This window comes from Coturnix japonica, chromosome 3 (genome assembly GCF_054131305.1).
Source record: "Coturnix japonica strain WE chromosome 3, WE-NBRP24, whole genome shotgun sequence".
NCBI lineage: Eukaryota > Metazoa > Chordata > Aves > Galliformes > Phasianidae > Coturnix > Coturnix japonica.
Window position 1 is genome coordinate 31865550 of NC_140665.1, and position 27820 is coordinate 31893369.

Here is a 27820-nt window from a genome sequence, read left to right on the forward strand (position 1 = left end):
TGTTGCTTAAAATGTTTATTTCTTTTTAACTTCAAAACACAAGTGCTTTTCTCAAAACAAATAGAGTAATGGAGGAGATGAAGGTGGGCTCACTTTGATTTTTCCAAATGTGTTTCTTGGGGAAGTTACAAACTGTTGGAAAACAACTATATCTGAGCATACGCTCAACATGAAAGATTCCACAAAGTCATAAATATCAATGAGGTTAGCAACAAATCATTTAATAATTTTTCTCCCCCCCCCCCTCCACCCTTGCTTAGCATGAAAATGGCACTGATTGAACCCACAGAATTTCCAGGATTAATACAAAGATGTTGTGATGGAAATCTCTGTGTGCTCAGTTAATTACTAAGATGGGGAATTATGAACATGTGGTTCCTTACTTTCATTCTGTGAAATTAAATTGATGGTATAATTGGGTGTTATAGTGTCAGGTATTCTCACTGCTGATTTAATCCTGTAGTGTTGCTGTTTAAATTTCTATCCTTTGTTTCTACATATTTGCATTTATCTAAAAGTCTTCTTTTATTTTTATTTTTTTGTCCATAGTAGGTAAGTACAAAAACTTTATTTAACAGCAGCAGTGAATTGTTGTCAGTTTGTATTTTGTAAATAGCACTGATGTCATACTTTTTCGATACTCTTATTGTCTTACTCTTACTGTCATGTGTTTCATTGGCTGCAAAACATCTCATGTTCCACCTTAATGGTCATTTAGTAAAGCAGTTGAGATAGAGAGAAACATCAGGAAAGTTAAAGCCAGCTTTTGGGCATGTGCACGCTACAGCCAGGCCCTGCTCACTGGAAATGTCAGGGAAGATGGAAATAATTCTGGAAACAAACAAGGAAAAGTATAAAGTCTCTGTTAAATCTACAGCAACTACAAAATACCTAGACCTACAGCTCCTAGCACTTGCATAGACACATGTAGAGTTGGGTGTGCACAGGCAGTCTGATGCATACCCATGTGGGCATAGCAATTCTACTCCTGTAGGGAAGGAGCAGCTGTGCCTACCAGCTTGCAGAACTGGAGCAGCAGTTCCATAGCAATTTCAGGAGGATCCATCTTCTCCTATGGGTGGGGACTGTGCTACACCACAGAGCTAAAGAGAGCCACTATGGTTGGGATTGCTGAAAAGTAGAAAATAGATTTGGAAATGTAATCTGATGATAAAATTGGAATAGGAACATACTAGTTTTTTGGTTTTGTTTTTTGCTAGCTAATGCTTGTTCTTTCATATTTGTGAAAATTGAATGTTTCGAGCACTGTGTGTGCTGGTCATAATGTAATATGTTTTGTAGCATTTTGTACCTATACAGAAGGAAAATATTTGTCATCTGATTTGCTTGAGTTGTTGCGTAGTTGTCAGTGCTATAGCAAGAAATGGATGGATTGGGAGTTGAGATATCACTTAGTGATCTGAAGAGGGTTTTCCTGGACACAAAGTGGGTGCATTTGTGAAGTGGCCACAAAACTTACAGTCTATCACACTCAATGTCAGGGTTGTTAGATGGTGTATCAAGAATACCAAAATATTCTTCCCTGTTTGCTGGAGGTGGGGTGTTGGTTGGACTTCCCACACCAGAATCTGGGCTCGGTGCAGGATGCATTTCTGCTGCATACTTCTCTTCTTTCTGAGAAGGTTCTTGTTTTTGCTTGAGGTTCTTGAAACGTTTGAGCTTCACTGGGTCCTTGGCTTCCTTGGCACAATGGAACAAGATAAAAATGTCCCTCCGAAATTTGGAGCTCATTCCAAAGTAGATAATAGGATTGTAGAAACTGGCAGACTTAGCAAACAAACTGGCAAGGATGCTGGTAAGGTTGGGCACAGGGTGACCATACGCAGACCATATAGAGATGACAGCATATGGTGACCATGCAATAATGAAGGCTGTGCAAATAACAATAGAGACCTAGAAGACGGAAGGAAAACAGCCTTAAATCTATTCTAGAAGACTAAATCAGAGGTGAAATAAAGTGGGGGAAAAAATAGCTCAGAAACTGATCTAGAAGGGAAACATTCAGGTTCTCCTGAATATATGGCTTATAGGACTGCACAGAGAAGCAAAAGCTGTTCTTTGATAGCACTAGCCATGCCTAGAAGCTATATATCTCATTTGGCATGAGGTATGCATGAGCAGTGCCTTATCTAATGGAACAAAAACAGCTGCAATTCCCTGCAGGTTTTTATGAATTTAGGAGGTTTGGTGTAGATTTCAATCTAGGATAAGTAAATCCAAAGCTCCCCTGTAACTTCTGTGCATTCTCAAAAGTAACATCTCTTCTGAAAGAGAATATGCCAAACCAAACTTCTGTTTTTGTGTTGTATGACCTGTTCTAATTATATTTACTTTTCTCTTGTGATGTAGCTACAATTATTAAGCAACCAAGGGAGTTCTAAACAATCCATGTGCTCACCGAGTTCAGACTCAGTAGCGATTACAAAGAAATTGAATATGGGTTACAGGTTTTGTTCACATCTGTCCAAGTTAAGAGCAATTTTTGGACAGAGAGCTTTCACTGAGATAAATCCCACAATGTGAATCCCAGACTTACCCTGGTGACATCGCGCTCCATTCTCCTCTGTCTGTCTGTAGGATCACTGAGTCCTGTTAATGCATGGCTTAATTTGACAGTATTGATAATTGAGACGTATGAGAAGACCATGACTGTTACAGGTAGGAAGAAACAGCAGATAAAAATGGAGACAATATAGGACTTGTAGATTGTAGAGAAGTTGGCCTTTGCCCAATCTATCTCACATGTTCCATACATGCGATCTAGAAAACAAAGGTAGGTTGGTTAGCGTTTTTAGAGCATTTATCTGTCTTTGTATGATTAATTTATCTTGTTTAATGCTGTATTTTGCATCTTTTGAGCAATAAACACTTTTCTGGTTTAGCAATTTTTCAATTACTTCTATAGACCATTGCAATTTTAATGCACACTATCATTCTGCCTTATTTAGATTTCCAGTGTAAATCTGTAACTTACAAACTGTTGTTTCAGGGCAGGAAATGGTGACATTTCACTAGAAAATCGGTGTTCATTTAGTGTGTTGATATTGAAGAATGTTATCTTTTGTTATTTGGCATATTCTTCTGCAAGGTAACTTTCTAAGGTGACTGCTGTAGCAGCATAACAAGTAATTGTAAAGATACAGTATGCTGCATGTAAGTCGTCACATAGCTAAGTAAGTAAGAAATAAGTGTGGAGTGGTTGTTTAATGTTCTTAAATAGATGTAATAAGGCAGTTAAAATTTTATTGCAGTGGGAGAAATGAAAGCAAATAGGGAACACGAGAAAATGAAGTATATAAATGCTTAGCAAAACGTTTCATGTCTTTCTAAATGGAAAGCAACTACAAAGAAGCTGCAAGCTCTTAAAAACAATGTCAGGCAAACGGCAGGATCTTCAACTAGTGGGATTTAGAAAAGGACAGTAGCTGATCAGATAGCTAGGGAGAAGGCAATGGGAATAAAGAGCTGTCTCTGCTTAAATGCTTTTTATGAATAACAGTTGGCTTATCTAGTCTCTTTGATGTGTTTGTAAATGTGTCCTGACAGAAAAGTTCAGTTTGAAAGCATCAAGGATTTCCTGTAGTTTATGAATTGTGGATTTTTGTTTGCAGAGGGAAGGCTGTTTTTTCCTTTTATTTTTTTCATTCCCCCCTGTCCCCCCCCAAGTGCCATGGAAAGAGACTGAATTATTTATTAATTGAAGTATGAACAAAAAATACAGAAGTCAGGTATTAACAGGTCCTGGAAATGTGATACAGGTGAAGCCTGTATGATTTAATAACAGCTTTCTCACTGACATTGACTGATATGGGAGTTTTTTTTTTTTTTCCTGCAGAGTTAATTCCTCATGGGTGATGGGAGTTTCAGATAGAATAAATTAAAGGAGCAAAAGATTAAAATCTCTTTTGAGTCTCATCAAAAAGAGCTTGATATTTTTAACACCAAAAGCTTTAGGCAGTGCTTTCTGGCTGTGCTCAGTAATAGAAACATCTTTATTTATTTATTTATTGGTTTGGTCTCCTTTGCCTTTCTTTTTCATCAATAGATTGCAAGATATGACTCAAAAAGATAACCATCACTTCTGACTGACTTAATTCTTGATTTCTGGCTCATGAAAACTTTTGACTGAAAAAGTCAAATAAAGCATCTTCCCAATGAAATGAAAAGAAAATCCTGCAGATTTATTTTGTGTCAGAATTGAGAGCTGTGTTTCCCTTTCTCTGCAGGAGCACCAGCAAGTGGCATTTCCAAAAGTCAGTGGGGGCCTGGGGACCTCTGCAGCTGCTGTGCTGAAGTGACAGGTAGGAAGTCGTGCTGTGGTCGGCTGTCACTATCATGCTTGGCTGCCAGACCTGCCATTGCTGGGCTCTTAGGTCTTCAGGGGTCTCTCTATGGAAAATGTGTTCAGAGTCAAATAAACCAGGAATTTGAAACAGTTGTGATTCTCAGCAGGGAGAAGCACTGAAAGAAGCTGTCTTGAAGACTTGTTAGGAAGCTGAATCCAAATTTCCAGCAGGAGCCAGAGGGGGCACTTGGATGCCCTTACAGGGGGTCCATGGATCCAAATTAAGGCCAAAAAGGGATATAAGAAAACATTCTACAGAAGAAGAGCTAGTTGGATTCTTGTACATACAAAAGTCCAGGTTACTAGGAAATGCAAAATTCAAAGCAAATGACAAATCCAGACCACCCAATTTCTAAGACATACCTAGAGTGCAAGAAACATTACATAAAATTAGAACAGTTGTCCTGTCTCAAACAGCAGGTTCACTGGGCCTAGTACTCTGATAACAGCTTGGTTTGGGAAGAGGATCTCAAGGTTCTTAGAATTTGTTTCTCTCCCACATTCATCCTTCAAAGGTACAGAAATACCTCAAAGCTTACATACTTAATATTTGCATGCTGAAGTACTGTTTTTAGTCTTTTCTGAACACTTGCCCTGGCCCTAAACTTCTCTCTAGCACTTGATCTCGGAGTCTCTTAGCCTTAGTTTCCAGCTATTGCTGACTTTATTTATTTCTTCATTCTACAACCTCTTTTTAGCCACAACGGAGACCTAGGATTTCACATTTTAATCTGTGTTCTGATTATACCTCAGTTTCTCCCCATTTGTCCAGCTCTGAGCATTCTGCTTATGATTTCATAGCCCTATAAAACCTAGATCCATGTTTTGTTTTTTACAGTGGGTAAACGCTATTTTAAATGCACTGAAGCTAGGGGTGTTTTTATTTGTCTTCTCCCCCAGATGTTTGGTTTCTTACTTAAGGTGCTTTAGCTTTGAAATTACTGTATTGGTTTGTTTAGAGACTTAATTTGAGACAATTTCTCAACTGGTTCCCATTATGAATTTTTCTAGTGTGTGAATGGCCCTTAGCCTTTGAATTACCTCAGCATTCGCTAATCAAATTTTTCTCTACTTTTTTGTTTTCCTATTTTTTTTTCTCTATGGCCTTATCTTACACCCTCATCACTTCTCTGATTGACTGACACCATTTTCATCCTCTGCTGTGTTAGTTTTCTTACTTGCATTGAAATGTTTCACCAGATATTTCTGGCTTGTCTTACTGTAGTTTCAAGTTTAACTTGCTGGAACTTGAATTATTTTCTAGCTTCCTAATCTTGACAGATTGTGAAGGATGTGTTTTGATAATTTCCTTTATCTCATTGCTTAACCATGCCAAATATTTATAGCCCTATTTCCCCTCCTCCCCCCCCTCAAAGTTAATACACATTTGATCTAAGTATTTCCTGTAATATCTTCAAGAAATATCTTTATAGCTGACACCAAAGCAGGCAATGGCTGCACATCCATCTTACCTGATGAATGATTTTTCTCAGTTCTACTCCTAATCAATCGAGTTTATCACAAACAGGAGGAAGACAAGTAAGTATCTTAGATCAGTTCAGTGGAGAGGTGCCAAAGAAATACAACTGAAAGATACCTGTTACCTGTATAGCTGCCCCAGCCGAGCAGTGGAGCTGCTGACCAGAAAAAGGCTGCTAGCCAGATGAGGACCATAGCCACTGTCATACTGTTGTTGCTGATACAGTGAGCTGCAATGAGATGATTTAACCAGAAAACAATACTGAAGAAAACACAACTATCTATCTGAGGAAAAAGTTAAGACAAAACAATGTGTTTATAAGAAAAGCTTAAATTCACAAACGCTTGTGTTGGAGAGTACTTGTGGAGCAGTGGGACTGGATGGCTGTTTTTTCAGACAACATTTGTTGACTGCTGCAGAAATACAAAGTACTTTGTCAGAGTTGTGTTTTGCAATTTTGTAAAAAGGAAACAAACATTTTATGCAGAAATGATCAAGTTTAGTCTAAATTCATGGCATTTTCTTATTCGTTTCAAAGTTTTCACTGTTTAAAAAAGAGCAAATAAACCTATCTGGTCAAACTTCATTAGCAACTCAGAACAAATGAGTCGGCCTGTTCCACTGTTGCCATTTGGTGTGGTTACTTCTTTGTCTATCCAGAAAATATGTATGCAGCCACCCATCTCTGTTCCTTAACATTTATGTAATGGTATACTGAATATTTTGTCAGATTTGGCTGGATGTGGTCCAGGTGGCCAAGAAGGCCAGCAGCATCCTGGCTCGCATCAGAAACAGTGCTGCCAGCAGGAACAGGGCAGTGATTGTCCTCCGTACTCAGCTCTGGTGCGGCCGCACCTCAAGTACTGTGTCCAGTTCTGGACCCCTCACTGAAAGAAAGACATTGAGGCCCTGGATTGTGTTCAAAGGAGGGCAACAAAGCTGGTGAGGGGTCTGGAGCACAGGCCTTATGAGGAGAGGCTGAGGGAGCTGGGGTTGTTCAGTCTGCAGAAGAGGAGGCTCAGGGAAAACCTTATTGCTCTCTATGACTTCCTGAAGGGAAGAACGAAAAATATCTATCTTGTATCCATTGTTTATGCAAGCTTTAAATACAAATGCTAATGGGTTCTTGTTTGAGAGGTGGTACAAGCCATTCATAATAACGGCATGAAAATTGATAATACATTATCTAAGGATGGTGAAAGCTAGACCAGGAGAAATTTATAGAATATGAGCATAGGTCACTCTGAAAGTGACGCCTTCTATTTATTTCCTTGGAAACAACAGCAGGTACCTGACTACATTATGCTATGGTTTCCAGTGCACCTAATTTATAACTAGTAAATTCTGTAACTGAAAGGAGAACAGATTTACAGCAAATTTGATGAAAGCACAACTGGATCTGCCTTTATTCCTTACCTCTCTCAGGATGGCAGCCTTTTATATAGCGAGTCACACTGATCACTGTGAGGGTGTTAATGCTAGCCAGACCAAAGAGAAGTGTGAGGAAACCATCAACCTGAAAAACAAAGCAGTACAGAGTGTTCTCTTACTGCAGAGTGCCTAGAGGGAAAAGAGCTGCAGGGATTGCTCCTGTCATTTTCATGTTAATGCTCACAAAAGTTTATCCAGCAACCCAACCAGCACGGAAATACAAGATGTCAGGAGCAGTCATCTTCTATAGGATCAGTGAGCAAGTCAATGTTCAGAAATTAGAGAAGTGCTCTGTAATGTGCATCAAATAAACACGCAAACACACCCTCACACACATGCTTCCATGAAATGACTTGCCAAAAGAAAGAGAAAAAAAAGTTGAAATGAAATAAATTAAAACCCAAAATGTGTAAAAAGGCATTGGAACCACCACACTGAGGTATGGCAAAAAAATATAAGCTGTACCTATGAGCCTAAGGTCAAAGAGAGAAGAGGAGATAATAGGCTTGGATGAGCAAGAAAAGCTTTTCAAAATATTAAATAAGATCACACAAAACTGTATCATCCAAATGGATTGTGTCTCAGTGTTACTGACCATGTGCTATTTACCAAGTGAGGTTTAGGAATGGGGTTGCTGCTGACTGGTGAAGATGGATATAGCCATCTGCTAAGGAACACGATTTGAACTAGGAAACTATCCAGGCAAAATGCTGAGGGTAGTGCTTCTTCTGAAGCTTGCAGTAATGTACAAAACCAGCCAGAGCAGAAGAGCTCTCAAAGGCACCAGTTGTACACCAAGGGAGGTGGGAACAGGGCGCAAGTGTCACCAGGCTGACTTGGCATTCAAGCAGTAGAAATATCAAAGGAGAGGCACAACATTATTCCAAAGGAACAAACTGTCTTTGTGTGAATGGCACAACTCCCATGAAATTTAATTTACCCTAGAGCTGAATCTGGAGCTTTAATCCAAGCTCAAAACTGAGACCATGGCAGACTGTATAAATTTAATTGGGTGAAGGGTTAGGAAAAAGACTAGTTCATTATTTCTTTCACTGATGTTTTTTCTTACCATCAAGTCTTGCTACTGCAACAAGCCAAATATACCTATGCTCCACATACAATTGATTCATACCTGGTGTATAAACGCAGACAAGAGAAAATAGACTACTTTGAGTGCTTCTGCTACATACTACAAGCTGCACCTGGCTAAATTTTGCCCACTACATGTTGTGAAGGTTACTGAAACACCTGGATACAAAAATGAGCTCTGCATTTCATTAGCCTTATTAATGCAAGCAGCTGTCACTCCACCTGCTCTAACAATGCATCATAAAAGCAGAAGAGTAAAGCATGGCCAAGGGCTACTGAAAAACCACACTGCATAAGCTTAACCAATCACATTAGTTTTTAGATTAGAAAGGAAGCAGTATTTTGGGGATGATTCAAAGAAGTACTTTGAAATTAAATCTAAAAGGCTATGAGATTTAATACAGGAGGAGAACATAAGTAATGTGTATCCATTAGTATAGAAAGTATACTGAAACTGGTTGTTTTTTTCCTGAAATACATCAAGGTATGTTTTGTCACCTGCAGGTGTGACTACAGCTGTTCCATCCCCCATTCTCTCATGTCAGAGCAAAACAAGACAATTACATTCAGTCACCGGTTCAAATAGCCCACAGGCACACTTACCTACAAGGGAGGAGCTTAGAAACACCCTCTTGCCCTTCATCATCTCAGATAAAATTCTATCATCATGAGAAAGAACAAGCCAAAATACTTTCTTTCAAGTGATACTCTGCTAAAATGCACTTTTCCTTAAATCATCACAGTTCATAGGACTGAGCCATTGTCAGAACTATGTGAAATAAGAGTTACACCAAGCTCATCATGTGGAAATCTTGATCTCTCTCCTTTATACCCATTAAGAAATAGGAGTAAAACAGCAGTTTTAAAATCTTTTCTTTCAGTGCTATACCCACGCTGCTCCTTTGGCTATGCAGACATTCACAGAACTGGCTTATTATGTTGCCTGGAGGCCAAGGCAGAGCTGAAGAAAAGACTGATCTTACTAATATTCTTGCCATAGTATCTACAACCCAAAATACAGAAAGATCATTCCGCATGCAAACTCATTTCTTAAACTTACTTTCAACATAGGGGAAGCCTGGAATCGCCAGTGCACAGCCACAATTTTAGCTATGAGATTGGGCGTACCCAAATTTCACTGCCTTAAAGACTTTCTTATGTATTTCTAGTTACTACATAAGGGTTGTTTTCCTTTACAGCAGACGGAGTAAAATGCGGCCTGTTATTGTATGAATCAAGGTTTGATGTCACGAAAGCAGTTAGCCCAAGAAGCGATTACATTTCAATTTAGGCTGAAACAGTGATCTCGTTAGCCAGAGCAGCTGCATCGCTCCCTCTTCTGGCCAACAGAGGAGTCTACTGCAATTTCTCTAGTGTATCAGCTTCCCTTCAGAGCTGCAGACCTCCCCTCTATTTGAAATAATTAATACTCAAAGAAAAAGCGAACCATCTTCTTAAAGGGATTATTTTTTTACACTCCAAGTATTTAAATTAATCACAATGAGATCTCTCAAAATAATTTTATAAATACAAATCAGATTATTCTGAGATAGTAATTTAAGTAGATACACGAAATAATCCTCCTTAAGCATCAGAAGTCAAAAAAGCACCTAATAAATCTCTAAAAAATACAGCTTGACACAATTTATAACAGAGAATGCTTTAAAGTTAAAAAAAAATTCTTAGAGTTAACAGTGAGAAAATACCCTTTCATGACTACGTTATTCTCCCATCCCTCCAGTACACCAATCATATGCCAGTGGGACTATTTTCTCTTAAAATAACCTCTGTCAAGTGGAAGAACAGCCAGGGTTCATGATAAAAATCACTCTCCACAGCAGACTGCTTAAAACTCCCATTGCTCAAATGGATTCTTTAAGATTTAGTCAAATACAGGAAGCAAAAACAATCCACCACAATTTCCACGGTCTTCTATTCACATCACACTGCTGTGCTATGGTTGCATTCTGTCTTTCAAAATGCCTCAGCATGATTCAAGGGTAGCTCTATTTAGAGGTGATTACATTAATCCAATCCATTACGTGTTTCTGATACAAGCAGCAGGTAATTTTCTGATAGGCAATCAGAACTAATACGTAACAGGATTAGACAGTTTAAGCCATTAAGTGAGAACATCAGATGCCCAGTACTCTGCATTCACCAAGTGATTAAATCTTTCTACTGGTGGCATACATTTTAAAGATACAGGAAAAGTATGAATGCATTAGTTAGACTACACAGTTACAGATACATAATTTTATTATTTATCCATCTACCATAAATATATAGCTGATGTTAGCTATTAAGATACGCAGATTTATATTTTGGCTTTAGCAATGTTAAATAATTCAAAATAAGTCTACTTGTTTTTGTGTAGTCATTTTGGGTTTATACAGTGGCCTGATGAAATTCTACTTATAGTTACTTTTGGGTGACTTCAAGTTATTAAAGTTGCTGCTCTCTCTGGTCACAACTTATACTCACGGTAGAACATGCCCATAAAAAAATGTGTGTGGTTCTGAACTGCACCAAGTGCACAGAATTTAACAAATTCTTTCAGAATTTCTTTATAGAACCTCACTAGATGCAAGAATTACATCTACATTGCTTGTCCTGGCTCTAGGTTAATGCTGTATTACCATTGTCTTTCTGTGAAACACTATACAGGGAAATATAGCACTAGATAAGAAACTCCAGCATCATCCTTGGGGGATGTCAATGCAATGCTGCATAAAAGAGAGCCTAAGCCCAAAGTCCACTCCACTTTGATGGTGTGAAATCAGAGGCTGCTTGCTTATTGATAGCAGTACCATTATTATAAATGCATAGATCCAACTGTATGCAGACAGATAGAAAACAGCCTCACTAGTCACCTCTTTCATCTTTACATTTCCAAAGAAGCAAAGCTTGGCTTTGTGGCCTACGATAATTCTGCCCTAATAACTGTGACCATCAGATTTAACATCAGATTAAATAACACTTTAATTTTAAAAGTAAAACTGTGATAGTTTTGCCTTTTCAAAAGGTTGTAGTAAATGTTTCTGTAGGCTTACATGTTTCTCAAGGGAGAAGGTCCTGCAGACCATTCACAGGCTCCACCAGCCCAGAAATTACAGGTGACCCTCCAAGTTCTCCAGTGGACAATTGCATGTGCTGTTACCCAGCAAGAAGGAATCTGCTTGCATAGCTGTCACCAGGTTAATACAAGGTCACCTCTGATTGCTGGCTGAGTGCCTACCAGTGAAGCTATTCTTATGCTCATAAAGCTCCTAGGCACAAGGCAGGGCAAGCTAGTAGTGGTGCCAGTTCACATGGAAGTGGCCTAGACAAAAATTTGTTATATGCCTGTGTAACTATCAGATCAACACAATGGAAAGGTGATACAAGAAATGTAATAAGAGGGACAAAGCATTGCAAGGGAAGGAAGAAAGGACTCACCCATATCCAAAGATCTAGGCTCACAGGGGAAAACTCTACAAAGGAGAAACCTCCAGAGATCCTTCTCCAGTGACAGTCAGCCCTTAAATGGGGTCTAAGAGAGGTGCAGCCAGGTCCACCCCTTCTGCTCACACAGCTGAATTGCCTTCACCTGTGCTCCTAGGGCTGACACTGCCTTTCCCCAGGTGCTCAATCAGTGGTTCAGGCCATGACTCAATAGTTAGCATACACCCTGGCAGTAGGAACAAGAAGAATGACTACTTGGAGATCTCTTACACAGCTACTCTGATCCTGTTTCAAGGTCCTGATGGAAGAGGGGCTGGTTCAGGAACAGGAATTCAGGCATTGGGAATTCTCAGCTCTGTATGCTCAGTGCTAGACAGTGAGTGCCCTTTCCAGGCAGTGCTTGGATGACACAGGAGGGGCTGTGCCTGTCTTGTTAAACACCAAAACTGATAGTCTGAGTGGTCTCCATTTTTCTAGTACCAAATATATTTCTTACTTAATTTGTTGCAACTGGCTGCAGAAATAATCATTTACAGCAAAAACAAGGGAGATTTCATAGCTAATGAAAACTGGCATAACTTCCCTGCAGTCACATTAGTTACACTGAAATGATCTTCTATGTTGCTAATGATTCTGTTTGTGCAAAGGAATTTTTTCCCCCCCTCTTCCCTATAGATGAAGTATTTTTCTCATTAAAATTTAGCTCACACATGTCTACATGAGTTGCTTTTACCTCTTTGACTGCAACATACACACTCTACAGATGACATCAAGGCAGACCAGAGATAGATAAGTAGGGAAGACTAATACATCCACAATTTTTTCTCCATACCCAAATCACAGTAATGCAAGGAAAGGCTCAGAGAGTGAGGTGACAGTCCAGTATTCGTAATATTTTAAGTAGAAAAGTTGGGCAGAAGAACATAATTGGGTGCAGAAGAGGCATTGTGTGGCACAGTACACGCAAAACAAAAGACATCACTTTTTGAATTTGCTTTATAGTTCAGTCTCCACATCCCACCTTTCATGGTGGACCAGAGTGTTAGGCTGAGCTGAATACAGAGCTAAAGTTACACAGCTTTTCTTCAGCACCTTTAGCGTCTCTTTTATCTCTTAATGCTCTTAGTGCCAGTTCCATGATTTGACTGCAGGTTATTTTCATCTTACTGAAATGTCAGGAATGATAAGCTATATATAAATAAAATCCCAGCAATATCACACCACAGCACTGCACTAGGATATTCAATAGCTATTTTTTCCACTCCATTTTTACATCTGGTTTGATTTCCTTCTACATCATATAGGTGGATAACTGAGCACTTATAAACTAAATAGACATTGGGTCACATTCCTGTACCATTATGATTTGAGAGAAAAATTCAGGTTTCTTTTGTCCCAGCTTCAGTTTTAGAGCTACACTTTTGGATATCTGGATACAGAGTTTTACACCAAACAGGGTTGAGCTAGCTTGGTTTTTGGATGGGAATTCTCTGCTCAAGCCAGCCAGCTGCAGAGAGCCATACTAAAGATGGATGTACTCCTGCAACGTGCATTTTGGGCCAACCGTGCATGAGCAGCAGTGAACTCAAGATGTGCTAGTGAAGACAGTTCCCTACTATTCTCTTCTCTCATCTAACAGGAGTTGAAAAGAAGTCTGTGACTTTTTACTTTGATTCTCTCCATTTGCCATTGCGTTTCCTACCTACATTGGTTGTGCTGACTACTGAGATATGACTGCTGACCAGTCATCCCAGAATGTAGAGGAATACCATACCAACACACACTCTAATACAGAAACACTGACTCAACTTTTACAGACTCACAAAAATAAAGTCAGTGGAAGCTAGTTTAAATCAAAGAATGAGGATTATGAAACATTTCAAGCCACAGTCTATTTTCAGCTTCTGGGGATCAGATGGGTTATAATACTCCCCCCTCCCCCCCCCCCCCCCCCCACTATATTGAGGTTCCCTAAAATCCGCAACTTTTATATTCACCAAAAGATTAGCAGATACAAGAAAAGGTTTCTGTTGGTGGATTAATATGGTTTAGAAGAAAATGGTGTTCACATCAAAGAGTTAACATTCCTTTACTTCCTACATGTAAACAGTGCCATATTATTTACAGGTTTCATAGCAACTTCTAATTCAGCAGAACATATGGATAAAAACATATAGAAAGGACAAAAATATATCTTGAGGTAGCTTCTAATTATAAACATGGTCAGTATGGAACAGATGTCTGTTGGTCATTGGCTTATATTCACTGACCTGAACTTTACTAGATGAACTGTACCAATGATTTGCCGAGAGGCAAAAAACGAATGTGTCAGAGACTCTCCTTCCTCTGTCCTGATCAGGACTAAAACACAAGGTTACAGCAAGGAAGGGATAAAAAGTGCTGTGAGAGAAGACCACCCTTAGAAAATCATGTCTGTACAGAGCACGTAGCTGAGCAGTGTTTGGGTACAGACCTGCCATACAGCCTCATTCTTGAGAGCAGAGCTCTTTCAAGCCTCCAAAAAGAAAAATAATGTTTGGTGTGAGGAAGAGTAGTAGTGGTTTTTCTGTACGGAAGGGAGATTCTGTACAGAGATGTGTGTACAGGAGCAACATATATTACCTATTCAGCAAGAATAAAACAAGACAGCCATTTTATCAGAAGATAGTTACAGTTTTCACAGACTAGGCTGTTGGAGAAGAGGTTATCTGTGTGCCTTCTCCCCACTCCCTCTATCCGAGACAGCCAAGAATGGTGAACCCTACAGTTTGAAAAACGTCACCTGAGGGTACTGAAGAGAGCCCAAGGCAGAGGAAAGGAAAATAGCTTTGTGGATTAAGTGAGGAGAGCTCATGAATTTTCTTCGTAAACAGAAATGACAGACTGGCTTGGAAAAGTAAAGTTTTGCTAAGTATACCTGACAGCAGAGGCTGACTGATCAAACAGGAGCAAATGTTCAGTGAAATGGACAGTAACAGAAAGCCCACATTCTCAGGTCCTAGCAACATCAGCTAAGATGGGGAAGGGAACACATAGGTCATGCTGACAGCATGTTGGCCACAATGTGATCTCAGCTACTGGCCTAGGAGTTTGAGTGAGACGAGGCAACAGAGACACACACTTGTGACAGAGAGCTGTGGTGAAAGGATGGGCTTCAGTTGCGTGGCACCAAAGTCCTTATTCCCCTATGTTCCAGATGTGAGGCCCATTCTGGTCTGGCTAAGAATGCATCAGATTGTATAAATAGAAAAACTAATGCAATAAAACCCTACTTCTGTTCAGCACTAAACAGTTTAAGAACTAGCTCTGCGGTGGCTGGCTGTGCACACACAGAAACATATAATTTATAATAAAATATTGAATCTTCTCATTATTTCTGTACAATGGTCTACCTAAATACCTGAAGCTAGCCACAGTACTTTCAGAAAGTAAAAAAAATATCTGAACAAATACTTTTTCAACACAAACCCGACTTGTTGCTGAATATATCCTGAACTTCACTCAACAAGTCACAACCAGTTCCAGCTATTCATAAGGAGTAAAAGAAGACTTTTCCAAGCTGCCATGAATTTTTAGTTAACATTAATGGGATATTATTTCCTATTCTAAATGATAAATTTAAACTTTGATAATCCTCTGTAGAGGTTCTGAAAGAAGCAACTGTATCATTTTGCAAACCAGATTATTTAGGAAAGTTGTTAATGTGCTGTCAAGAGTACTCCCTTGCAAATCAATGGGTACGGACATAGTGCTGATTCCTGTGTACTGTGTTTTACATGGTAGCACCCCCTCCCAAAACAGCCACAGCATAGATCTGTGCAAAATACATCCAGGACTTATCAGCCTCTGGAAGAGCTTGTAGATTTTCTGATTTGAGTAATAATGGGTTTTGCCAAGGAAACAATGAGCTTCATTTTAATAAAATCTTTTCTGCCAGATTGATTTAGATGTACATTTTGAGTAAGAAATTAAATCTTTTTTTTTTTTTCAATGAAGCTACAGATCTTAGGTTAATCAGAGCCTTCTGTAGGAAGTCTCACTCCCAGAGTAAGGAAATGCAAGCTGTAAAAGTATCCTCAGCTGCAGTGCACAATAGTTCAAACCTCCTCTTTAAATAAAAACAATAAATACCTAAGAAAAGAAAACAGGATTATTCCGCTCTCTCTTTTCCTACAACGTGATCTTCTTTATACCTTGCCGGAGGCTATCCTGTCAGTTTCAGCTTTTTGATTTCCTTGTGAAACAGACATTCACACTAAATATAATCTTTCTCATAGATATTTCCGACAGCACCAGGGAGCCAGGATTGTGCTTATTTATCTATGGGACATGTTTATATTCTGTCTTTGTATGTGTGAATATTTCACAATTAGCTTTAATAACATTTTTGAAGTTTCCTGCTTCCAAGTTCAGGGATGACTGTGCCATAGAGGCACACTCATCCTACCATAGACCCCAAACCCACAAGGACTTATGAATACAACCAATTAGGTATGAGTAGCTGCAGGCTGAGATTTATGGGTGTACTCAGGTCCTGCATGGATGCTCTGAATGCCTTGTCAAGCAGGAACTTAACAATTAACTCAAAGTTGCATGAACTGCCAACAACCAGGCTGGCCACAAGGAACTGGAGAGAACCAGAGCTTACGCCTTCACTTTCCAACATGAGAGGGAGGTATGACATGAGGAAGTACCGCAAGTAGATAAAGCTAGATTCTCCAATTGCTCATGTAGAGGAAAAGAAAGACTTGTTACCTACAGAGAGCTAAGTATTCTTTGGTAAGCATAGGAGAAGGAAGGAAAGGAAGAAGGAAAGGAATGTCTGCCTCCATAAACACCAACCCCCAGTCAACTCACTATCTTGTTTTCTTTTAATTTAAATGCCTAAAATACCTCGTAAAATACAAGAAGTCCCCTAGTGAAACATTGCAATCACAGATAAGAAAAAAAAGAATATAAAGCACAGATAATAAGAGAGAAATAAATCTAAGACAAAGGGATATAAATAAGAAAATAAAAAGAATATAAGTATTCTTTTCTATGAAAATTATAACAATACATACCAAAAAACAATACCAAAACAATAGCAGTGCCTTCTAGTCACTGATAAACCTTCTCTATGGTATTTAGTGGATTGAACTGATCGGTGTTGATCTCCTCAAGTGTCCACAAGAACACAGAATAAAACTGCAAAGGAAGGACGGCTCTTATGCAATAGCTGTGAAACTTGCATTATACAAGCCTTGTAAGGGAAAGGGCAGCATTTAACGATAGCATCAGCCAGCTGGGTGGGAATGTTGACCTTTGTGGTAGGAAAAAGTCACTGAGAATTTGTCAAAACCTGATCAAACACAGATTTATGGACATAACAAAAGAGAACACTGTCATTTTGGAAGGTGCATCAGCATTTTTTCTCTTGTTGCTTATACACAGCACATGCACAGAAATAGTTACACTTATATCGCCTAATTAAATATAATCCAGTTTTACCTGGCAAGTCCATATTGACGTGATAATGAATCCATCATCTCTGAAGACATTGAATATTTCAATGATCCCCCTTGAATAACCAAACACAGAGATACTGGCATCTGATACAGCCAAGTTAAATGTGAGGTAGTCAGTGGGCTGCAGAAGATGTCTCTGTTTATACAGAACAAAAATCACAATACTATTTCCAAACCAAGACATCCAACCTGAAAAATAAACAAACAAACAACACTTTGAAGTCGAATGTGAACAAGTATCAGTTGAAGGTGTAAATGTACGATCTCTTCTAAATATCCTTTTTGTTCAATTAGAAGTGAATTGAAACAGTTTATTTTAACCACTGAGAAACTTACCTATGAAGCGCTTTTTAAGTAGCTAGATGTATCGCAGAAGCAAGAATAAGTGAATAACTGGCAATCAAATGGCACAAACAGAAAACACTGCTGCTGGGTTTGTCAAAGAACCACCACTTTATGCAGCTGCTATCTCAGTGTACTGGTACTATATGTTGACACAGCAATATACAAATACACATACTGAAGGAGGATATAACTTGATGTCATTGCATAACAACTCTGGGTATTCAGAAAACACACAGAATTCCTTTAGGAAGCATAATAAGCCTGCATGATGGGAAGGAACACAGTGTTTCTCTGCTGGGCTCCATATGTCCAGGCCACCTGGGAGCATTACAAGCTGAAATATCAGAAAGCAAAGCACAAAGACAGTGACATTACCTATGTGGATCCCAGTGTGGTGCTCCTGTGTCTAGAGTGGGAGGGACAGACTAGGTACAGCACTATGAACAGATTTTCTGCAGACTAGTTTCCTTCCTAATAACTTCATTTTGCAGAATTGCCAAAAAGCCTCTTACTTAGCAAACAAGTCTGGCTCACTAAAGAGCTTTTGAATTGGGAAGAGCTGATATGTCAACATATGGCATTAACCAGAAGTAGACACTGATGAAGTGATACATGAAGATTCTTCTTTGTGAGTATATATACACGTACATGCATATATAAGCATATATATCATTCTAAGATCAACAACAGTAAGTACATCTTATTCCAGCCACTAGGTGACAATGTTTCTTAATGGAGCCTCATTTCCAACAACAGTGCGCAGTTCAAGCTGGGAACTGTTTCTAACTTTTTGCTGAGTCTTGGTACCATTAACAGGCATAGAAAGGCAGGGGAGGACAGAACACAGACAGTTTGCAATGCAACCATGATAGATGTGCTGTTTGCATGTATCAGCTCTACAGCCTCTAAGGTAAGATGGTTTTCAAGGCAGTAGACAGGGGAACATTTTCCCTGTCAGTAGTAAGGCACAGCACTAAAATGGCAGACAAAAAAAAAAAAAAAATCACCTCCTTCATTAACAGTACAACTTTGTCAATATGATGTAATTGATAGGAAGGTTGTCCTTGAAAATCCCCCTAGCCTGGAGGGCATGGGAGCTTTCAATTTGAGTATCTTAGGGAAGACACTGAACAAAACAACAATACAGCTGTGACAGATGTCACAGACGAGGTAGTTGTGATCACTTCTGAGAATATGTTCAGACACTGAGGGTTTAAAGACACAGTACCGGGCACTGTGCTCTGGATGAGAGCAGGAGCTTCCTCAGCTACTCTGCAGGCAGAAGGTGCCTCAGAGCAGGTTGCAGGCAAATCCAGATCCCAGAAAGAGAACTGTGAATGCTGAAGTGAAGAGCAGTGGTGTCATCAGGTGGCCTCTAAGTAAAATGTAGGATGGAAGAGAGTCAGCTGAGAGAAGCCGCTCCACCTTCTACAGGATACCAGCAATATCCTCTCACAGGAGGATATGAAAAAACCCAGTCTCAGAATCCTCAGGCAACCCTGGCTAGAAAGGACGGGTTCAGGTGGAGACCTGTAAGTGGCTGAGAGAGAAATAACAGATAGGATGAAACTGAGCACTTCATCCCAAAGTTCAGAGTGGAGCCAATGCAATGCCTTCATAAGATGTAGTGATGTCTGTTCTGGGCTCATCAATGAGGGATAATGGCAATTCTGAAGTGACGTACAACAAAATTACTGACACTCTTTAACAAAGGACAGGACTGCGAGCTGCTGCCATGAGATGAGCAGTATCAGAACAAAGCAGCTAAATGAGTGCTGACAGTCACTAAACATTGAACAGCTACGGGGTCACCTTTACTTCTTGGAACAGCACTGAGAAGAGCTTTTCTCCATCCACAGTAATACAGTTGGTATTCACATTTGCATACATTGGAAAGTAGGAGGAAAAGGATGGAAAGCAATATTGAAAGACACTGTATTGCCCTTATAGATTCAGCAGTAATGTTTCCCCTGGAATAATACAGCCTAATGGAGCATTTTACTCCATGGATGTCAACGCTCTTCACACAGAGGGGTTGGTTCTGTTTCCCATGACTTGCAGGGGAAGAACAGCAGGGCTGCTAAGCAAGTGGTGGAAGTCAGGAGCTAAAACCCTATCAGCAAAGCCCTGTATCAACTCAGTGTCTGGCAGACAGTGTAAAAAGTGCACCCAGAAAACTGAAAACTGAAAACCCAGAAAAATGGCTGAGGAAAATGAAAACTTCTCTCCTGAAAGAAACAGGAAACAGCAACCAGTTCATCTGGGAATGCTAAGGGAGAATGCAGCAACTCTAGGAAGATTCCTGCTTGAATTCCATCCAAGCCTGAGCATGCAGCCATATACACTCTATTCCCTCTAATGTGCATGAGAAGGACAGTGAACAACACTGCCCATGTTAGATTTATGTTTTTGCAGAGTTAAGTTTGGTAGAAGGGAACATAAAGCTCTCATCTGGTCATCCACATTTTCAGTGGATGACAGCTCCAATGCTCAGCTGAGATAGGTTTCTGTCCTCAGGCTCTTCTTTACTTGACATGCATTGCTATGTGTCCTTTACTTATAAAATATTATGACAGCATTTCTAGAAAAAGAAGAGTGTTACAACTCACCCATCTGCAGTTTGAAATATACAAATCCTCATGAAGGATTCAAGAAAACAATAACAAAAGTTGAAGGCTCAGTGTCACAGGACAAATTGTACCTTTCCTTTGGCAAATGACCTGATCCGTACGAAGGAAACTGGATTAGGCATTCAGGAATGGAGCAGACTTGAATGAAGTTAAGAGCTGATTCAACTACTTGTACACAAGCATAAATGTCTGTCTGGAGGGGTTTGCTGTAAAGTTTTCTAATCTAAAACAGTGGGAAAATGTAGTTTACAAAGCTGTCATTAACTGTTGTAACTGTGAAATGATCTTGCTCTGCTTTTAATCGCCACCGCTAATTATACAGACACAATATTGTACCCAGGGCACATTGACAATTCTGGCAGAAAGAAGAGTCATCATGTTTTAAACTTGACAAGGCACGGAGAGATTATTTGTTCAATAAACGTGATCATTTTGTGGATGAATGCTTTGTGAATAGCTCGTTTCCTTTCCCACCTTCTCAGATTTGGCTGTCAAATAATGTCCCAAAATAACACTCATCCTGTCACCTGTCAAACAGTATACCATCACCATTCGGAAACGTGTGCCACTTAAAGGCAAGTCTGGGCCTTGCGGTTTGTTCCAGTTTTCAGATCAGGTTGGTAATGCCCTCACAGCATGCCTTCACAATATGAGTACTCACAGAAAGACATAATTTGCCCTCTATGAAATATTCTGTCATACTCACTTGGCATTTCATTTTCCTTGGCAGCAATGCTACAGAGTCCTTTGGAAGACACTGTGGTGGCTCTTACAGCACACCCAATTGGAAACTTCACAGCTTTTCTTACTGTCCTTGAGATCCTATTTACAAAGTCTTTAATTACAGAATTATTTATATTTCATACAGAGTTATTACAGGTCCTTAAGCCAACTTCTGTAGGGAAGATGAAGAGTTGATAATAGAAAGATTATGTGATAATAAGCATTTCTGAACAGCAGCTTATGCCCTACAAGTATTTTCCCAAACAAATCAGCGTAGAAATATTAAGATATCTTCAATAAAAATTCTATATGTTACTGTATGGTCTTTTTTGTTTTTCTTCTTTCCTTAAATAGGCGAGTAGTAAAATACTGCAAATAGATCTGAGCATACATGATACATACATGGAAGTTAATAGTGAATTTTCTCCATGATCAGCACCAGAAGATGGGGCTGATCCTTGTTTGTGTTCACACAAGGTTTGGCATAGCCAGAAGAAGCATTAGCAGCCATGGCATTGCTGCTGAAAGCTTACAAGAACTATCAGCAATAGAGGATGACCAGATAGCATACAGAAGTAACAAGGGGATTTTGAAGACTGCAGTAATAAGGTGTTAATGAAATTTAACTGAGAAGTGTAAAAGTTCAGGCACTTAGGTACTCTAAAATGTATTTGCTACAAGATGTGAGGTCAGCATCAGGAAGCAGCAGAGGAAAACACCTTGTTTGTCAACTGATGGAAGAAGTGTGCACTACTAGCATGATGCACAGGCAGCACCAGCAGGGGTTAGCAGAGCTAGAGGTGTTAACATTAACGAATGGTGATAGTGAGACCTTGTTTAGGTCCTAGTATGTGACCAAAGAATGAGTTCTAATTGGAACAGCAAAAAGCTCCAAGGGTGATGAACTATGATGATAGAGGAAACAATATTGCGATGTAGAAGAGATAAAGAGAACCATCATTTACTGACCAGGAATGCAGGTTTGACCATGAGGTAACCTGTGTAGGAATACAGAGTGGCTGCAGGCAAAAACTGCAGGCATCAAAAATTATTTCATTGAGAAGGAGGAAGAAAAAGGCTAAAGTTGGTGTGTTTAGTTTAGCTTATGATTTAAGAAGTTCCTATGCAGCAGAGGAACTAAGTCAACTGGAAGACTGACAGCAATGGCAACAGCAAAAAGCCCCTAGCCAATTATATGAGGAAGCATGATAGCTTTGTAAATGGGATTATGTGTTGCCACAGCAGGGGAATGGCCTTACTGACCCACCAGGTTCTTTCTAGACTTAAATTCATCTGATTAATCCATTAACTGGTGGTGCAACCATTTGTGAGGGTTCACATGCATGTGAACAGATTGGGGATAAACTGGGACAATTCTGCATTACCTTACAGACACTGTTCTAATTAAGCTTATAATTAAGATAGAAGTTTGGGGTTTTTTGTGTTTTCTTTTATTTTTAAGGACCTCTATTTTATTCCAAACACAACTTTCCTCCGCCCATACTTCCTACCAATAAAAAACCACAAGATCTCATATAAACATATTAAAATACTTAACATTTTATATTGTAACACCCACAGATTTTTCTCAAGCACTACCCTAAAGGCTAATAAGCTTCTTGCAATGTGTGATAAACTTAGAAAAGCAAAAAACACAACAAAACAAAATCTACTTAGGTCAGTCATTCAACAGGAGAAGCATTTCTGAATATGCAGTTTAGAACAACTGATGCAATAAGTTCTTACTTTCACATTTTCCTGTGAGGGTGTATAATTGGAAATTCTGATTACCTACCAAACCAGCATTCTTTAATGTTTCCTAATGTTTGCTTATATCCTGCATTGGGTCTGTCCCAAGTTGACAACATTAAAAAAGAAAAATGCAAAGCTGTGCTGGGATCAAAGTGAGTTCACATTGGGATATTCACCTTCAGATCCTTACTTTACCCACATAACGTTGTCATGCAGGAGGACCCAAAATGGTACTGAAACTGTTAGCAAGGGGTAATGATCTGCAGACCTTAGACCTCCAAGAGATCCTGTTTGAGGGTCTAATTATTACCAACGTCAAACATTTGAAGTAAAACCAGTGCAAATATTTTAACAGTTCAAAACCTGTAGAGCTGTATTTTCTGCCTCTCCAGGAAGTACTTGTAGGTTGCCAACTGACTGGCACCAGTCAAAATTCTGGAAATCAAAGGACATTAATTCAGTGTCTTCTCGTTTCTCGGTAGCAAAGAACTATTACATACATTGGAGAGGGTATTTTACCTTTTTCTTTTTTAAGTCTTCCTGCTTGTTAAATTCAGCCAACAGTAGTTAAAAGTCTACAAGCTTGGTTTTTTTCTTCTCAAAAATTCTGCATTGGTTATTAATCTGTTAACAAAATAAGGCTGTACCTCTTTGATCTTGTAATAGCTGAAGAAAAAGCTGTGCTTTATAACACCCTGTTCTGTTACAGAAGAAAAACAATTGAATCACTTTAAGCTTTATACCAAACTCTACCAAGAGTGTAATTTCACTAACAAAGCCAAGACAGTACATACCTAAAGCCAGTAGGTAGAAGCCTATAATGGTCTCTCCTTGTTCTGTGACAACAGCTTCCCTGCTCAGAAAACTGATGTTGTTGTTCCTCCAGGGTGCCTGTGGAGACAACTGGACAGACATTTTCAGCAAAGCTTATGAGCCAAAACTTGCCTTTTCCCCAGTATGTCCCAAACACCAGGAAAAAACAAAATAAATCCAGCCTTCTGTTTCTGCTCAGACTATTCAAGGAAGTTCTTCAACGAGACTAATAACCTAAAGAAGGAAATTGCAAGGGACAGGAGCTTTGTAGCCTCCCAACCTGTTCTTATTATCTAATCCTATCTCTTAGTACAGGCTGTGAGCCTGTGACCGGTGAAGGCAGCAGATTTCCTCACATCCGTATTACAGCTGCTTACAGAAATCTTGAATGAAGAGTGTGTGTCTAACAAAAAGACAACCACACAACCCACGGATTTACAGACACACCAACGAGGGCTGTGCATATCGGTATATCAGTGAAATGCCATTACTTTTGTCTTTTTGTCTTCACCAAAGTCCATTAGAATTTTAATTCAGATGATATTTGGAGGAAAAATATCTTACAGAGGTTTAAAAAACAAACAAACAAGCAAAAAAAAAACCAAAAAAAAAAACCAAACAGTGTCTCATAGCCTGAGAACATAGCTTCAGTACAGCAGAAGAAATCAACTCTGAAGTTACTTTACCACCAGGATAGTTACTAGTTTCAAATAAAGGAAAGACAGTTTTCGGCCTCTACTGGAAAGTGCCTTAAGATCCACGATTCTTCTTTTTACATCATTAAGAACCTGCCTATGTTGTGCATTCTAAGTACAGCCGGATTTTTCCCCCACTGTTGAAAAGTGAGTTATTGTCTTCTTGACACATTTTATGCACTTTAAGTGATTCAGCTCAGAGCATATTTAGTCTTTAATCACAGAATGATTTGGGTTGGAAGGGAATTCAAAGTCCACCCAGCCCCAGTCCTCTGCTGTGGGCAGGGCTGCTACCCACCATCTCAGGCTGCCCATAGCTGATTCAGCCCACCCTTGAATGCTTCCAAGGATGGGCCATCCACAGCTTTTCTGGGCAATCTGTTCCACTTTGCACTTTTCTTTGTATCTTTGTAATCCCCACCAAATAAAAGAAAGAAAACATCTGTATCCAACAAGATAGCAGATGTTGTGACACATGTTAACACCTCTAGCTCTGCTAACTCCTTGAAAAGAATAACCCTGTCGTGATGTCTGTGGACTTGGTTGATACAGTAAGAAAACAAATTTCATATTGGTAAGAAATTATCTTCTGAAATGTGACCATGTAGTTGTTCACTGCTTCCAAGCAAACAGACTTACTGAAATGATTTATGCAGAGCTTTGTCTAATGGTCACCTGAACCTCCTATAAACACTGGATGAGGCCAGTAATGCTTAAAACACATCAACGGATAAATGGGAATGACTGTACTAGCTGCATGCTGTTTGCAATGTTTACTTTTAAGAAAGCAGGCCTGTGTTACCCTATGCTGCAGTAGTGCCACTTTAACATTTAATTTTACATGCTACACACAAGAGCCACTTGCTACTCCTATCCCTGCAGAAGGCATTGTTATATCACAATTGCAAAAGCAAGTAAAACAAATCAGGAAATAGTTAACCAATCATAAGAGCAAAATAAAACAAACAAACAACAAAGAAAGCCCACCCCAAACCTGCTGTCACAGCTTAGCCAGATAAAAGACAATTCCAGATAGACCAAGGTGAAACAGCAGTGGTGTCAACTGTATTTATAGGGCAACTGGTTACAGGCAGCAGTATAATAGAGCTGAATTGGCTTCAATGAAGTTTTACTCACTCACATCATCAAGCAACCATTACCAGAACAAAGCAAACATTAGCGTATGAGAACACACACAGGTGTGTTTGGGCCATGGTGAGGAAGGTGCGAGTCTCCTTTTTGACAATGCTTTTTCTTCTCTTGTTTCATAGTTTCATTAAAACTATGATAGAAACACAGAATTCTATCTTAGTGTGTTCAGGTGAGATTATGTTCAGGAAGCAAAAACACGAGCAAACCCCAAGACACCATGCATTCATTTGTTGTCTGTCACCATGTCAGAGAAGAGGATTCTTTCCACTGACTTTGTGCTTGCTTGGCACAAGGCGCCCCAGAAGACACAACCTAGTAAGGATCACACCCCACAGCTTCCCATTCAAACCTGGGTTCCTAAAATCCAGATGTGAGAGCAGATAATAGGAGCATGTTATAACAATAATCAGCCTGGGAGACTAGCAGAGAAGCTCTAGACAAGGTGGATTCTTACACTCTTACCTTTTCTGAACTTCCTGTAATAGCGTTTATTTCTCTGTATTCAGAAATCCAAAATAACATGTCCTCTTGGGATGCTGAAAAGGAAAGATGCTTTTTCTTCTGATGCCCAGTTCACGTGCCTGCACCCACCATGAACCAAACTGGTCTAATGGAGATTGCCAAGGTAGTGAGAGAGTCGCTCCCTCCAATAAGACCAAAACTTGGAAAGCATCTAGCAGACGATCCCATCTGAAAACAGCTATAAGTGGTCAGAGAACCACCTGTAAGCTGTGTAACAAGGTTTAAGTCAGAAGTATAAAGTTGGTAATGGGGAATCAGGCACTTCCCATAATTGCTCTACATTGTTCCTTACCATCATATATTAACCATTTGCTTTTCTCTCATGCCAGGTTTCACCTCTTAGAGAAAGTTTAGTGACTACTGATATTCTTCATGTCTAAACTTGCAGGAAAAAGGAAAACCATAACTCCTTCCTATCACATGAGTTACTTTATTTCAGGACAGCACTTATCCATATTCACAGGCTGCTCCTTCTCCTTTCCAGTTGGCACAGCTGCCCTCATGCCAAGATCTCCCCTGCCTCTCCTGACATCATTAAGGTTAAAAGTTGCCCTTCGTGGTGATTCAGGTGGATAAAAGCTAATGAAATTAATTTTGAATAAACTGAGGCTAGGTGCAGCTGCCTCTCTGGCCACAATAACAAGCACTGTCCAAAGCCTCAAATTACTGCTGCTAATTACAAACATGTTTTCAGCCACCCACACCTGTGTGCTGTTTTGCAGGAACTGGTTTTTGCCTGGCAGGATAACTACATGTTGCGTAGGGAGGCAAAACCACAAACTTATCTCAAAGATAACAAACCAGAAAAGCTCAGCCATGTCTCTGACTGCAGACAGTGGGCAGCATTCAATTAGCAGGCCTCAAGAAAGCAACTAGAGAACACCCGTAGCTTTATGCTTCAGATCATAAGGTAGCCTTTAACTTCTACAACCCACCACAGGTTTAGCTGATGAAGGCATACTACAAGGAGCAACAGCCATGGTACTCCTGAGAGTGCAGTCACTAAAACACAAGTAGGCAGATACATCACTGCAAGGAAAATACAAAGGACAAGCTTCCAGCTGACAACACACTGCCACCAAATGTGAGGAACCCTCTTGTGAGGCCAGGCATTCATATAGTGCTGGTGGTTTCTCTAGTAAAACTAAAAGCCTGATACCTGTCCTGTCTGCTACTACAGAAATTAGGCTGTGAACAATTACCTGTTCATTGACGTACAGCTTAATAATCGAAACAAAGCAGGACTGCAAACAGTCACTACAGCTTTTCATCACAGCAAAGGGGGAACCTAGACAGGATGCAGCTGGAGTCATTCTAGCTGGAGGAAGATGAACTTTGGAGAAATCATCATGGTGGCAACTCAGATCACAGCGGTCATTCATAATTTCATTCTTCTTTCCCCAGATGATGCATCTCATAAAGCATAAGAATGGAAGATAATTTCTGTAATTACGACTAAGGTATTTTAACATTCTACACAGGAGGTTTAACAAAATATCACAGCCAAGTATGCATTTCTTTTTCTTAAAGTATATATTTTTAATTATTATCCATATGAAGAAATTAAACTGAAAAGCAACTTTTTAAATCACAGAATCATAGAATGGCTTAGGTCAGAGGGGACCTTAAAGATCATCCAATCCCCAGCCCCTCTCATGGCAGGGCTGACCCCCACCAGCTCAGTCTGCCGAGAGCCCTATCCAACCAGCCTTGAGCACCTTCAGGGATGGTGCACCCACAGCTTCTCTAGTCAGCTGTGCCAGGGCCTCAGTGTCCTCTGAGAAGAAAATTTCTACCTAAAATCTAACTTAAATCACCTCTTTTAGTTTAAAGCCATTCTCCTTTTCCTCTCACCATCAGTCCACTAAAAA

At 39.6% G+C, this 27820-nt stretch overlaps 2 protein-coding genes across 8 annotated transcripts in view; one reads left to right on the forward strand and one right to left on the reverse strand.

Annotated features, from left to right (window-relative positions):
- Window positions 1-6027, forward strand: part of LOC107311311 (uncharacterized) — a 31273-nt gene extending 25246 nt beyond the window's left edge. For 3 of the 5 annotated variants that reach the window (XR_001553985.3, XR_014944703.1, XR_014944704.1), the window contains exon 3: window positions 4248-4454. Coding sequence is in view for 2 of the 5 variants with exons in the window: in XM_085543279.1 (XP_085399405.1) it covers window positions 4248-4314 (67 nt within the window). In the remaining 3 variants the exon portion in view is untranslated. Of the gene's footprint in view, window positions 1-4247; window positions 4460-5894 lie in introns of those variants that run through there. The other 2 variants (XM_085543279.1, XM_085543278.1) reach the window with 2 other exon arrangements.
- On the reverse strand, window positions 1-27362 carry LOC107311309 (visual pigment-like receptor peropsin). Of its 3 annotated transcripts, XM_085543273.1 has the most exons (8): window positions 27152-27362; window positions 25890-25963; window positions 23562-23670; window positions 17301-17506; window positions 7263-7362; window positions 5971-6075; window positions 2558-2781; window positions 1-1914 (listed from the first exon to the last, which is right to left on the reverse strand). In XM_085543273.1, the coding sequence occupies exons 2-8, from the start codon at window positions 25947-25949 to the stop codon at window positions 1477-1479; spliced, it is 1242 nt and encodes a 413-aa protein (XP_085399399.1). In that variant the 5' UTR covers window positions 25950-25963; window positions 27152-27362; the 3' UTR covers window positions 1-1476. The 3 variants fall into 3 exon arrangements, with proteins under 3 accessions (XP_085399399.1, XP_015713230.1, XP_085399400.1); XM_015857744.3 differs by lacking the exons at window positions 25890-25963; window positions 27152-27362 and having other exon boundaries at window positions 23562-23801; XM_085543274.1 differs by lacking the exons at window positions 17301-17506; window positions 23562-23670; window positions 25890-25963; window positions 27152-27362 and adding an exon at window positions 9427-9617.
- Window positions 27363-27820: the final 458 nt, after the last annotated feature.

What these genes read in the sequence shown, in the direction of transcription:
- LOC107311309 (XM_085543273.1), bottom strand. Translation starts at nt 25,949, where the DNA reads ATGTTATTTTGGATTTCTGAATACAGAGAAATAAACGCTATTACAGGA. An exon ending in CGTCAATATGGACTTGCCAG is followed by an intron (nt 7,363 to 17,300) that starts GTAAAACTGGAT and finishes TTTGTTTTTCAG; the next exon opens with GTTGATGGTTTCCTCACACT. An exon ending in CGGCTGGGGCAGCTATACAG is followed by an intron (nt 2,782 to 5,970) that starts GTAACAGGTATC and finishes TTTGTTTTCTAG; the next exon opens with ATCGCATGTATGGAACATGT.